This window comes from Microplitis demolitor, chromosome 2 (assembly GCF_026212275.2).
Source record: "Microplitis demolitor isolate Queensland-Clemson2020A chromosome 2, iyMicDemo2.1a, whole genome shotgun sequence".
In the NCBI taxonomy this organism is placed as follows: domain Eukaryota; kingdom Metazoa; phylum Arthropoda; class Insecta; order Hymenoptera; family Braconidae; genus Microplitis; species Microplitis demolitor.
In genome coordinates, this window is record NC_068546.1 from 480,380 (window position 1) to 494,769 (window position 14,390).

General features: G+C 39.0%; 1 protein-coding gene across 9 annotated transcripts; it reads right to left on the reverse strand.

The window, feature by feature from the left end:
- Window positions 1-1,440: 1,440 nt before the first annotated feature.
- On the reverse strand, window positions 1,441-10,816 carry LOC103580269 (uncharacterized). 9 transcript variants are annotated; one of them, XM_053742987.1, is made up of 19 exons: window positions 8,390-10,816; window positions 8,151-8,330; window positions 7,982-8,083; window positions 7,862-7,915; window positions 7,691-7,795; window positions 7,529-7,624; window positions 7,396-7,455; window positions 7,242-7,331; window positions 7,077-7,166; window positions 6,921-7,010; window positions 6,765-6,854; window positions 6,617-6,706; window positions 6,461-6,550; window positions 6,317-6,394; window positions 6,162-6,251; window positions 6,006-6,095; window positions 4,957-5,940; window positions 3,215-4,873; window positions 1,441-3,125 (listed from the first exon to the last, which is right to left on the reverse strand). In XM_053742987.1, the coding sequence occupies exons 1-19, from the start codon at window positions 10,473-10,475 to the stop codon at window positions 1,669-1,671; spliced, it is 7,581 nt and encodes a 2,526-aa protein (XP_053598962.1). In that variant the 5' UTR covers window positions 10,476-10,816; the 3' UTR covers window positions 1,441-1,668. The 9 variants fall into 9 exon arrangements, with proteins under 9 accessions (XP_053598962.1, XP_053598959.1, XP_053598960.1 ...); XM_053742984.1 differs by having other exon boundaries at window positions 6,774-6,854; window positions 7,233-7,331; XM_053742985.1 differs by having other exon boundaries at window positions 6,470-6,550; window positions 7,233-7,331.
- Window positions 10,817-14,390: the final 3,574 nt, after the last annotated feature.

The following is a 14,390-nucleotide window of genomic DNA, read 5'->3' on the forward strand; positions in this document are numbered from 1 at the left end:
TTTCCAGCGGAGTTTGCTTAAGAACTGAGTTGCTGACAAGAAAGTCTGAAAGGAGGCAAAGAGAAAGGTAAGACGTTTAAGACAACTAACATAGCCAGCCATTTGTCCACCTCTTCTCGTTCAGGCTTTCACGGCCTCCGTTATTAAATTTCGAAAATATGGATTTATATATTTATTACATCGACTAAAATTTATATAAATCTTACAGCAATTTTCGAACGAATTGTTACATTTATTGTAATCATCTGTATTAGTTCGGGCTGAAAGATTTCTAGAAGTGAAAGCCACAAAAAGTAATATTCAATATTTGGTATTTTCATACTTTTATATATTTAGTCATTTGCTGGAAATAATGTTATTTTGACATTTTAATATTTCAAACGCGGATGTCGTGGAATAGAGGTTCGATGTGGAAAATTCCTACATTACTGACGTTCGATCCATGGGATTTTAGTTCGATCGTTGACATACGAGGGCGTTAGGTTCGCTGAAAAAATCTGCTGTAGGTTAAGCTAGGCATTTCTTGTAGTTCTTACAGTAGAGGACACTATGGAGAAAAAAAACACTGGTTGTGCGAGGTAATTCTTAACAGAATCAAATCTCTGGGCAGTTATAAGAAGCAGATATAGACAACAGCATCCTTGTACTGCATTTGGTTCAGAAATTGAACAATGCATTTTTTTAGGGACTTATTGGGGTTTTCATAATCGAAGACATCATAAAGAACAATAAACGTTTTTATTGTGACGAGTTATTCCCAACAGGAGCAAAGTTACGGGCTACTCTTTATAGAAAATCATCTCCACTCATGTCCACCCATCTCCACCCAAACCTAATATGGGTCTCAAATCAAAAAATAAATTATTCCTAGAACTTTTTATGGCTTTCCCTACTAGAGGGCATCGTAAAGAACAAAAAACGGTTATGGTATGATGGGTTATTCCCAACAGGAGCAAAGTTACGAGCCACTCTCCATAGAAAGTCGAAGACATCGTCATCTGCCCGTATCTGCCCGACGTCAATAACTAAAGAAATAAATTTTTCTCAGGACTTTTTTTGGTTTCTTCTACTAGAAGACATTATAAAGAACAAAAAACGTTTTTATTGTGACGAGTTATTCCCAACAAGAGCAATGTTACAGGCTACTCTTCATAAAGAATCACTTACACCCATGTCCACCAACGCTCATATGGGTCTTAATTCCAAAAATAAATTATTCCCAGGACTTTTTTGGGTTTCTTCGACTAAAGGACATTGTAATGAACAAAAAACGTTTTTATTGTGTGGAAGAACATCAGCACATCAAAGTAAAGGAAGAATAAATTTTCAAAGAAAGTTTGAACCTAAAAAAATTTGGGTAGTCATAACTGTCTCCTTTCCTCTAATTTCAAGGTTCAAAGGTCAAACAAACGAACAATGATTTAAAAATCATTACGCTGATTTATTTATTAACTAATATGAGTACAAGTGAATGTATAAAATGAATTACGACTAATGAATGTATAAAGATAATATATATGAATCGTAAATAATTAATTATTACAGAATCACAAGTTCACATAATAGTACCCATCACCAAGATCCCTTAACATAAATTATTGCAGCCTTCCCAATTTATCGATCATTGGTTATTTTAATAATTATTGTTTTCTAGTAGATGTGATCTACTCAAAAACTTCTTGACCAACTTATTCCCGCTTCAGATGGCTCGTGGTTGTGGACGTAGTGAACTTTCGGTTGTGGACTGGGCGCAAACCAGGTCTGCCGCATGAAAGTGAACATCGCAGAACCCAACGCCATGTTGCTGATCACTTCTGCTACTGATGCTGCAGCACGGGCGTGAGCTAAGGCCATTTGCAGAAGAAAGCTGACTGCTACCCCAACACCTGGGGCCATTTGCATCATGTTGTTCTTCATGCGTCTTGATAAATCCGTCACCGTATTGGTCAGTTTTCGAGCCAACTCCATGTTTTCGTTCAACTGAGGCAGCTTGACCATTAATTGCGACTTGTCTTCCTTGGCTTTGGTTTTTCCGCCCAATTCCTGAAAGCTTTCCAGAGGAACTACTTTCAGTTCCTCGTCAGCGTAGTTGTTGTTCGATTGATAAGTGTCCTGGTCATTAGAAGCCCGTGCTTTGAATCTCGTGCCCAGAAGAACTTCGAATGCGCGATAGGCATCTTCTATAGTCAGGTATTGCTTCTGATCATCAACGGAGTCAGTGTCGCTGTTTGTCGAGTTGGCTTTCAATCTTTCCAAAAACATCTGGATTATTTTGTCGTCGCTGCTTCTTGGAGACTCATTTAGATCTTCATAAGAATTCAATTTTATGCTTTTTTGTTTTTTGTTCTTAAGCTTGGGATTGTCAGGTTTTGGATCCAGCACGTCCTCCATAATGTCGCTGATGATTGTCAATATACTTGGCAGAGTCTTGTGGTCCTTGATCCTGACTCGTGCCTGCCTGAATCCGTTGAATTTAATGCCAATTTGACCATTTCCGTAGCCTTGGAACTCAAGGAATCCGAAAGACGACGAAAACTTTTCTTCAGTAAGACTCTTGTACCAGTTGAGCAGAACGCTTTCAATGGATTCCTTTCCTTCGAGCAGTTCGGCTTCGGCGTCTTTTTTAGACATTCCCAGGACTTGGTCGTTGTCATTGGAACGGCCGAAAGGCAACCCGAGACCCAGCGAAGGCAGCATGTTCATGATAACAGGCATCATGAAAATTCCCAAACATCTTATGAAGCTGAGACCTATTATGCAGTTAAACACTTGGCCCATAAGTCCCCTGGTGTTTTGGAGACTCAGTTGCTCAGTCATTTTCAAAATTGTCAATTGATCAGCAGTCAATGCGTTCTTTACAGTTGAGTTGAGGGTGTCGACAAACGAGCCATCAGTTTCCGCGGGCTCAGGATATTGTTTAAGGATTTTGGCAAGAAGCTCTATAAAGTCGGTCTCTGTTAAATTTAAGTTTGGCCCATCCAATTTGTTAATGTTTTCAGTATTATCTTTATCATTATCATTAGTTGGGATATTTCTGCGCACACGCGATAAATTTTTAGCACCTTGTGATATGTGTAGAAGAATTTTAGTTGGTTGGCCGGCAACGGCTGGTGTTAATGTTGACCCTGTAAAACAAATTTATATTTAAATGGTCTAGTATAAGTCTAAGAACCGTTTCTACATCAAGCTCTGTTGTATGCTACAGATGGTTCACCTACGGTCGAAGTTATGGCTGATGGATAATTGCTGCTTTGCTGCTGCAAGCCTAAATACTCTGGGCTGAATGGATTTAATCCATAGGATTGGAAGTAATTGGACTGATACTGTGGCAGTGGTAGGAATTCAATCCGTGCTGGAACTTGTTCAGCGTAATTTGGTTCCACGTGCGGTGGAAGTAGAGCCGACTGTTCGGGTTTCTCTGCTGGCAAGTTGACTCCAGTCCCGAAATTTGGGAAATTTGGTAGCCTTGGATAAAATTGTCCTATCGTAGGCCAAGAGATTTCTCTCATACAATCCAGAAAACTGCTGCCACGCATGCAATCATTCATCCGGACAATAAATGTCTCGCGGAATGTCGATGGCAGTAAATTTTCTGCAATCACAAGAACATCAGCTTGAGGTTTCGTGAACTGCGAAATGAATGCTGGTGATTTGGCAATAGACGAAAATGCTGACGGTTGTTTATTTAACGGTTCCATAGTTTTCAAAACTTTCGAAATCACTTCCTCTGGACTTTCGCTTATCGGGACGAATTGGGTGTCCGTGAATGTGATCATCGCGTCACCAGTCTGATCAGTTTTTATATTCGTTTCCGAAATGGGCGCCGAGTTATCTGCTATTGGTTGGAGATATTCTGCAGCCGAGGCTCCGGAATTGACGATTCGTTGAAATGTTGGAAAACTTGGCATGTCTGGGAAGTACTGAATCAAAAGCGGCCACATTATTTCCCGAGAACAGATGATGAAATCGTTGGTGCGCATGCACGTCGCCATGTCTTCGAAGAAACTGGCTCGAGCCTTTTCCGGAAGCAAGCTTTCGCTTACTCTTAAAATGTGTTCTTGCTGCTTATTTAGGGGAGTTACCAGTTCAGGAAATTCAGTTACTTTGCTTTTGGATACTTGGGATTCCGCAGACGATGAGGATTTCACTAACATGTTGAGGATGTTCAAAATTACTCCTTCGGGATATTCTGAATAAAGTGGAACGAATCTTGCACCGGTTACTGAAATGATTGGTTGGTCATCGGATTTAGCAGAAATTCCTGAATGTAAAGGCGTTCGTGCGGCTATTTGTATATTAGGGTATCTTAGTAATCCATAGTTGCCGTGGGTAGAAGAAACGCGACGAGTGGTAGCCGGTCGGTTATTCATCCATTCAAATGGTCTTCGTTTTTCTGGCGCGAATTGGAATTTGTATTTATTTGTGGCACCGGTAGTTTTAAACGCATCGCTGTTCGCGGGAAAGTCCGGAAGGCTGTCGATGTAAAGTTGTAGGAAAGGCCAGATTACATTTCTGGTACAGACCATGAAATCTGCTCCACCTTGAAGGCATCCTAGCGATCGGGAAATCAAATCACGTCGTGTTGTGAATGGAACCATACTTTCGGCGAGTTCTAAAATGGTCAGTTGTTCGTTGGTGAGACGTGTGTGAGACATAAGCTGCCGATCGGCGATGAATGGACGATGGTGGACTGGAGTAGTTATCATTGAGTAACGTAGAGTGTGGAGGATGTCAATGATTTTCGGTTCAATTCCTTTGTTATACAGAGAATCTGTGTTTCCAGTTGGGCAACATGTGCATTCACCTTCAGATCCACCCTGCTCACTTCCTCCGGTAGAGCCTTGATCAGAACCACTTTCGCTATTACCACCATCTGTAAACAACACAAATAGTTAGTTGGGGTATTTACTAGTTGTCAGTATTACAATTAGCTGAAATAGAGAATTGAAAACTTACCAGTTCCTGCCGAACCACCAGCACCTATGCTTCCACCACTCGATGATCCTTGATCGCTGCCAGAGCCACTTGATCCAGATCCTTGACTGCCAGAACCACTACCGTCAATACCTCCGCTTGATCCTTGACTACCTTCGGAACCACTTGATCCTGAACCACTGGATTCTTGACTACCTCCAGATACTTGACTTCCTGAACCACCAATTCCTATACTTCCACCCTGAGAACCTTGACTACCTCCAGATCCTTGCATTCCTGAACCACCAATTCCTATGCTTCCACCTTGAGAGCCTTGATTATCTCCAGAACCTTGACTTCCCGAGCCTCCACCATGAGAACCTTGACTACCGCCAGATCCTTGAATTCCTGAACCACCAATTCCTATGCCTCCGCCCTGAGAGCCTTGATTATCTCCAGATCCTTGACTTCCCGAGCTTCCACCCTGAGAACCATGACTACCTCCAGATCCTTGAATTCCTGAACCACCAATTCCTATGCTTCCACCTTGAGAGCCTTGATTATCTCCAGAACCTTGACTTCCTGAGCCTCCACCATGAGAACCTTGACTTCCTCCAGATCCTTGAATTCCTGAACCACCAATTCCTATGCCTCCGCCCTGAGATCCTTGACTTCCCGAGCCTCCTCCATGAGAACCTTGACTACCTCCAGATCCTTGACTTCCTGATCCACCAATTCCTATGCTTCCACCTTGAGAGCCTTGACTACCCCCAGATCCTTGACTTCCTGAGCTTCCACCTTGAGAGCCTTGATTATTGCTACCAGATCCCCAAATTCCCCCAGCTTGCCAATGATTTCCAGATTCCCAATTGCTGCCAGGTGCAACGGAACCAGGACTTGGCTCAGTTGATCCTGAACTTCCCCCTGAGCCTGGTTTAGTAACAATAATTGTAACACCACCGCCTTGATTGCTGCCAGAGCCTTGCCCACCTGAGGCTGAACCACCTCCAGAACCACTTGTACTACCTGCATATAAATAATTACTTAAGTAACTAGATAAATTTATAAGCGATTAAAAAAATATATTTTACCACTTCCTCCATGGCTTCCTTGATTACCACCTCCGATACCCCAGGATCCACCATGTGATCCTCCAGAACCATCTGAGCCTCCAACGCCACCTGATAAAATGATCAAATCATTACTAAACTATAGTAAAGCCAAATATATTTAAAATTGAAAATTACTGCTTCCTCCTTGGCCTCCCTGATTGCTTCCTCCTATGCCCCAGGATCCACCATGCGATCCACCGGAACCACTAGAGCCTACAGTGCCACCTGATAAAATCATCAAATTATTAGTAGCGGTAGTAAAGACAAGTTTATATAAGATAAAAAATTACCGCTTCCACCTTGGCCTCCCTGATTGCTTCCTCCTATACCCCAGGATCCACCGGAACCACTAGATCCTCCAGTTCCACCTGATAAAATCATTAAATCATTAGTAAACGGCATTATAGATACGTTTATATAAAATAAAAAATTACCACTTCCACCTTGGCCTCCCTGATTGCTTCCTCCTATACCCCAGGATCCACCATGCGATCCACCGGAACCACTAGAGCCTCCAGTGCCACCTGATAAAATCATCAAATCATTAGTAAACGGTTTTATAGATACGTTTATATAAAATAAAAAATTACCACTTCCACCTTGGCCTCCCTGATTGCTTCCTCCTATACCCCAGGATCCACCATGTGATCCACCAGAACCACTAGAGCCTCCAGTTCCACCTGATAAAATCATTAGTAAACGGTATTATAGATACGTTTATATAAAATAAAAAATTACCACTTCCACCTTGGCCTCCCTGATTGCTTCCTCCTATACCCCAGGATCCACCATGTGATCCACCAGAACCACTAGAGCCTCCAGTGCCACCTGATAAAATCATCAAATCATTAGTAAACGGTAGTAAAGACAAGTTTATATAAAATAAAAAATTACCACTTCCACCTTGGCCTCCCTGATTGCTTCCTCCTATACCCCAGGATCCACCATGTGATCCACCGGAACCACTAGAGCCTTCAGTGCCACCTGATAAAATCATCAAATCATTAGTAAACGGTAGTAAAGACAAGTTTATATAAAATAAAAAATTACCACTTCCACCTTGGCCTCCCTGATTGCTTCCTCCTATACCCCAGGATCCACCATGTGATCCACCGGAACCACTAGAGCCTCCAGTGCCACCTGATAAAATCATCAAATCATTAGTAAACGGTAATAAAGACAAGTTTATATAAAATAAAAAATTACCACTTCCACCTTGGCCTCCCTGATTACTTCCTCCGATACCCCACGATCCACCATGCGATCCTCCAGAACCACCTGATCCACCAGATCCTCCGCTACCACCTAATAAAATAATCCAAGCATTAGTAAAGTATTCTAGCGACGATTATGTTAAAAATAAAGTTACCACTTCCATGATGATTTCCACCTCCTCCCCAGATGCCACTGATTGGTCCTCCGGAACCACCTAATAAAATACTCCGTGTAATAGTGAAGTATGGTCTCTACGAACATGTTTATATCAAAGAAATAACAATTACCACTACCTCCCCAAATTCCGCTAATAGGTCCTCCAATACCACCGGAGCCTTGCCCACCTGAAGCTGAACCACCTCCTCCAGAACCACCTGCGCTGCCTGAATATGAATGATTATTTGAGTATTTAAAATAAATTTATAGACAATGGAAGAAATATATCTTACCAGAACCTCCTTGACCTCCCCAAATACCGCTTATGGGCCCTCCAGTACCACTGGAGCCTTGTCCACCTGAAGCTGAACCACCTCCTCCAGAACTACCTGCGCTGCCTAAATATGAATAATCATTTAAGTATTTAAAATGAATTTATAGATAATGGAAGAACGATATTTTACCAGATCCTCCTTGACCTCCACCCCAAATGCCGCTAATAGGGCCTCCGGAACCACCTAAAAAAATATAACAATCATTGGTAAACTGTGGTAACAGAAAGTCCATTCGAAATTAATAATTACCACTTCCTGGATAACTTCCTGATGAGCCTGGATAACTTCCTCCCCACCAGGTACCCCCACCTGATCCTCCGGAACCTGAACTGCTAGATCCTCCAGTACCGACTAATAAAATAATCAAACTATTAGCAAAACTGCGTTACTGACCAGAATCTTCAAAATGATACATTACCATTTCCTCCTTGGTTTCCTCCCTGGCTACCACTTCCCTGTCCCCAATTGCTACCACCCGAACCTCCTGAACCTCCTCCCTGTGGCTTAATAATGATAACGACTTCCTCAGGAGAACCCTGACCAGATCCACTACCAGATGTCGAGCTTCCGCCACCATTGATGACTTGGACTCCTCCAGCTACAAAAATAGAATACCATTGATCCAAGTTTTAAAAAAATGGTAAATTAGCTACGAACCATTACTTCCGCCAGAACCGCTGCCTCCACTGCCTCCTCCCCCTGTTCCACTTCCTGACGAACCACCCGAAATACTTGCAGATTCTGTCGCTGTCTCACTGACGCCCCAGCTTGGTAAACCCGGAATACTCGGTAAACTCGGCAAAGCCGGCAGAGAGAATGGAAATGAAGGAAACCATTCCGGCAAAGTTGGTTTAAATTTCCTAACAGTCGGCCAAGTTACATACCTGAGACAAGTCAAATAATTGAATTGTCTCATACATTCAATATTATTGTTAACGAACTCCGCTCGATGTTCAACGGGAATAAGCTGCTCAGCCATCTGTATCGAAGCCAGCTGTTCCTTTGTCATGTACTTGATATTGTCATCCTGCAGACGTATTGCTGACGACAGTAGTTGTTGTCTCGGTTGCTGATCCAACGTATTTTTCAGTATATGAACTATCAGCGCCTCAGGGCGGGGTCTTCGGTTTTTGAATTCATCAACATCCACGACTTCTGGCAAGCTTCCATCTTCTGACGTGGAATCTGGGAACGGAATCAACGGGTAGCCTGGAAAAACGTTGATACTCGCTGGGTACCAGTTCTGGTAATCAGGGAATTCTGGCAGAGCCGGGAAGTTTTGCTTGATGGTAGGCCATGCGAAAAACTTTATGCAGCTGAAGTACTCGAACCTCGTAACACACGAGTACATTCGGTTCGAGTAGTCCTGCCTCGCAGATTCGGGCAAGAACTTCTCCGACATCTGCAGGATCTCCATCTGACCAGGGCTCAATATTTTCGACAGGGTGTCGTTTTGTGCGTCAATATAAGTCGGGATTTTGTCGTAGTCCTTTAAATTGCCACCTTCTAGCGCATCCTTCAGGATGTTAGAAATTACCAACTCTGGAGTTATCAGCCTCTGCTGGGGAACTCCCGTCGTAGCCCGGATTGTTTTCGGTGTCTCGCGATCACCTGGCAGCCAATCCGACAGTGTCAACTCCAAAGGGAAAGTCGGAAACCTTTGGGTTATTGACTCAGGCACATTGTCAACAATAATCGGCCAAATAAAAATCCTCATGCAATTGAGAATATTCAGACCCCGGATACATTCAAGCATGTCATCAGCAAAGTTCTTACGTTTGTTCTCCGAAACGAAGCCTTCCGCGCATCTCAATATCTCCAGCTGATCTGTATTCAGTCCCGAAGTGTCAGCTTTGTCAAAATAAGAATTTTCCGCAGGCGCAAGCTTTTTCGGGGCGATTTTCTTCAGCAAATCCAACAGCTGACCTTCCGTGAACTTGGGAACCCCGGGCAGAATATCCGACTCCGATTCCCTGAGATACGACAAGTAGCTCTCATTTTTCAACTGTTCCTGCAAAAGAATCGCTTGCTCTTTCCAATGTTGCACATCCGGCGAGGGAATTTCGTCAAGTTTTATTTTTTCTTTCTCGCTCCTTTCACTACGTCCGTCTTTTTTATCTTCCTCGTCCTCTTCTCCGTCAATAGAAATTGATTTTCTCGCATAATTAACTTCCGATTCTACAGCATCGTCCAAGTGGACCTGGTCCACCTTGACAGGAATTAACTCCAGAGTTTGGTGAACCCTCTGATCTTCATCGCCCGCGATTCCTTTCAATTTTTCATTGCCAATCGTTGCGTCAATGTCAACATTCTCTCTCTTACTAAGACTGTCTACCGAATCTGGCTCACGCTTGACCCGTTCATCGGCTTCTTTAGTATCCCCTCTAACAAAACTATCCTCCGAATCTAACTTACGTTCAACCGAGTGCTTACCGTCGTCATTAGCATTAGCTTCGGCATTAGAATTAGGATTACCGTCGGAATTAGCATCAAATCTCCTAATCCCCTCGTCTTTATCATGACCCGTAGCAATAGTTGACTTACCGATTTCCGTTTGTGGATCCGAATTTGAATTCGAATTGAGGTTCCCACTTACTTGCGAATCATCTTGTCGAATTGAGTCGTCATCTTGAATACTGTCAGTCACTTGCCGATCATCGCTGACACTTCTCGACAAAACACCACCAAGGAATAAAAAAATAGTAAAAGTTAAACAAATACTCGAAGGACCGTGTGCTTTCATGGTCGCGGCCGCGAAGCGAATGTCTCAACTAGTGGACCAAGTCCTCCGAGCAACCCTCGTCTATATGGATCCCAGGTACCAGGTGAACGTCAAGCAAGACAAGAACAAGGAGAAGAAAGAACAAGACTAGTAAGGACGATGAACCACATACATTAAACCTGACTTGGAATCTATGTGTGTAGTGTGGTATCAGTGTTGGGTTTGTGTGCATAGACGGCCACCACTCGACCGATCGGCATTTTCATTTTTCCTTTACTTATTTCTTGGATCTCCAGGGTTGTCCGGCAGGTTCATGGCCTGGTACTTAAACTTTAGCCAATTATTTGTTGTTTTTTCATTTTTTATCGTAGGCTGTTTTTTTATATTGGTCAATATTATTCATACGGGCAACTGTAATTTAAACTATATTAATTCCAAACTATTAAAACTTTTATATAAAGGGATAGGCCGTACAAGGAATAATGTCTAAGAGGAATTAACGATAAAACTCGACTTTAGTCCTTGGAAGAGATAAAAATAATGTGGAATCTCAGCTGGTCTTGGGTTTGAAGCTAAGTACTGACTACATGCTGAACTTTTTGCGATAATTTATACTTATTTAGTTCGATGGATAAGAGCTTGGAAGACCTTGTACGGTCCCTGTTCCTGTCCCTTCACCGGGTACATGACCATCCGGTACTAAACCAGTATTACATTTATTTTATTTTTTTACATTTCGAGTGTGTTATCGGGATTGATTCTCCTTCGTGTATTTTTATTCAACATGATGTTGCTTTTAAAAATTATACTTTTTGGCGACGATATGAATAAATTTAGTTTTTGCTGATTACGCGCTGCTTGGAGAGGTGATTAATAATTTGAGGATTTAAATAAATGACGATTATATTTTAAGGAGTAATGAATAAAATGAAAAAAGGTTGGACGAAGGAACTTAATTTATTGTTATTTTATAAAATTTTAATATTTTAATCGTTCGGTTTTATTTATAAATATATTTATATAACTGAGTATTTCACAATCGGTTATTTAGTGGCGTGAATTACCATAGGCTCTACGTATGTACCTGGCGGTTATTTTTACGTGAACCATCGGGGGTCAGGAAGGATTATATCGAAAATAAATTTACTGCATTTAATCTATTATTAAAGCTGTCTATGAATTTTTATTTCGAGTTATTCAACTTATTATACTAAAAAGGATGATGACACAATGGTTACTTTAAAAAATACATAATCAAATAAATTCACGAGTTACCGAACAGTAATGATAATTTTATTCATATAACGTTTTCGGTTATTTTTTTTTTTTTTTTTAATTTTAAAAAATTCTTGAATTGAAAAATTTTGCATTTATTGTATATGTATATATATATATAATCGATTTCTGAGTTGATAGAATGAAATTAAGTGGAAATAAAAATATCCTGTGAAAAATAAATCATATATGCTCATATGTGGAGCATATATGAAAAATAGCCAGATATGCTTCATATGTGCTTCTTATATAATTTATATGATTCATATATGTTCCACATAGAAATCATGTTTAACCATATATAGATCATTTATAAAAATTGACTATATATGCTCCATATATGCTTCACATCTGCTTAATATATGATCTAGATATGAAGCATATATGATTTATACATGTGGAGTATATATGAAAATTGACCCGCTACCCACACGGAAAAAGATATATCCGAGAATATATGCCGGCAAAAAAGCATACATACGACAATACTAAAGATATAAGCCGGATATATACTATTTTGCCGGGATATATATTTTTTCGTGCAGGTACGAAGCATATATAGATCATACATATGTTTCATATATGCTCCACATATGAACCATATATGGTTCATTTATGATTCATATGCAGAGCATATATGAAACATATATATGAATCATATGGGGAGTATATAATAATCATATATGATTCATATAATCTCTAAACATGAACCATATAAAAGCATATATGATACGTTTATGATCTATATATGATCATATATGATTCATAACTAAAACATATATGAAGTATATATTAATCATATATAGGTATGTATGAATCATATATAGGCATATATGATACATTTATGATCTATATATGACCATATATGATTCATATCTAAAACATATATGAAGTATATATTATTCATACAAAGAACATATATGAATCATATGTAGGCATATATGATACATTTATGATCTATATATGACCATATATGATTCATATCTAAAACATATATGAAGTATATATTAATCATATATAGAACATATATGAATCATATAAGGCATATATGATACATTTATGATCTATATATGACCATATATGATTCATATCTAAAACATATATGAAGTATATATTATTCATTTATAGAACATATATGAATCATATACAGGCATATATGATACGTTTATGATCTATATATGACCATATATGATTCATATATAGAACATATGAATCATATATAGGCATATATGATGAATATACTGTATATAGGACATATTGCAAATTTTTATATATGACCATATATGATCTATTGTTCATGGACATATTCATATGTTTCTGCTTCAACTTTAAAGTATGTAATTAAATTTCTAGTCATAATTTCAAAATTACATCAATTTTATTTTTAATATCTGGGACACTCATAAAAATTTGGTCTTATTGTCAATAAAAATAAAATCTCAGAAAGCGCTATATAATAAAATTTTGCATACATAAATTTTTTTTTTTTTAAATTCCTAATGTTAGGGAAAATTTTTTTTTTTATAAATTTATTGAAATTTCAGATACAAAAATAAAATTTATCAATTTCTCACGTCATCAAAGCTTATTAATACAACTGGTTAAAAAACTTGAAGAAAAAGTATCTTTCCAAATTTAAAAGGCTCCTTATCGCGACAAATTAATAACGTCTCTATTTTTTAAAAAAAAAGAATCATTACTTTTTTTTTCAAAAAAAAAAAATTATTAATGTGTCAGTCTACAAAATTTAAGCCCAAAAAAAAAAAATATACGACCATATCATATATATTTATATATAAATACTTTAATTACCGCCAACATATTTTAAAAAATTAATTTCCCAAAAAAAATTATCTAACTTAAAAATTTTTTTTCCAAATTCCTTAATAAATTTTTTTATCAACAAAACAAAATTACTAGCAATTAAAATTTTCCTTCCATACATCAATAATTACTGTCTCTCAACCCGTTATCAAACAATTAAAAAAAAAAAAATTCATTCTTCAACTTTTTCTAAAAAATCTCTTACAATTATCTCACAAATTTAACTGTACATCCGTCATATTTTATATAAATTCCATCACTAAAAAATACTTTTACTTTTTTTTTTCTTCTCAGCAAAAAAAAAAAATTCATAACTGCGTACCGGTAAAATTTTTTCGCCTCATCGCCGCGATTTAACGATTGAATATTAATATAAAAGAAACTAAGACCAGCATAATAAATAAAATAAAGCAAACTAAGCTTTATAACAATAAGTAGGATCGGACAAAAATATATAAAGACAAGTGCAATTGGTCGTAGCTCTTATTCCGGTGTCGGTTCATTCCTCAGGCCGCGAATTGTAACCGCGAGTCTATTAGCCGCTCAGTGGATCGTGTATTGGCGCGAATAGTCAAAGCAGTTACAATATACATCTATAAATACCTATATATATGTATAGATAAATATATAGAAGATAAATAACGTAACCACGGGCAGTTATAGTGACTCTGGAACCTGGAGACCTATCGCGTTGCTCTATGCCACTTTTTACTGTACCTTCACTCACTTGATCGGACTTTCCAACTCTTCATAATATAAGACAGTAAGTTTGAGTTGGCCCGTCTGCCGAATAACATCTCGTCTCTTCAACCCGCAGTGACGTGAACACGTTCTCTG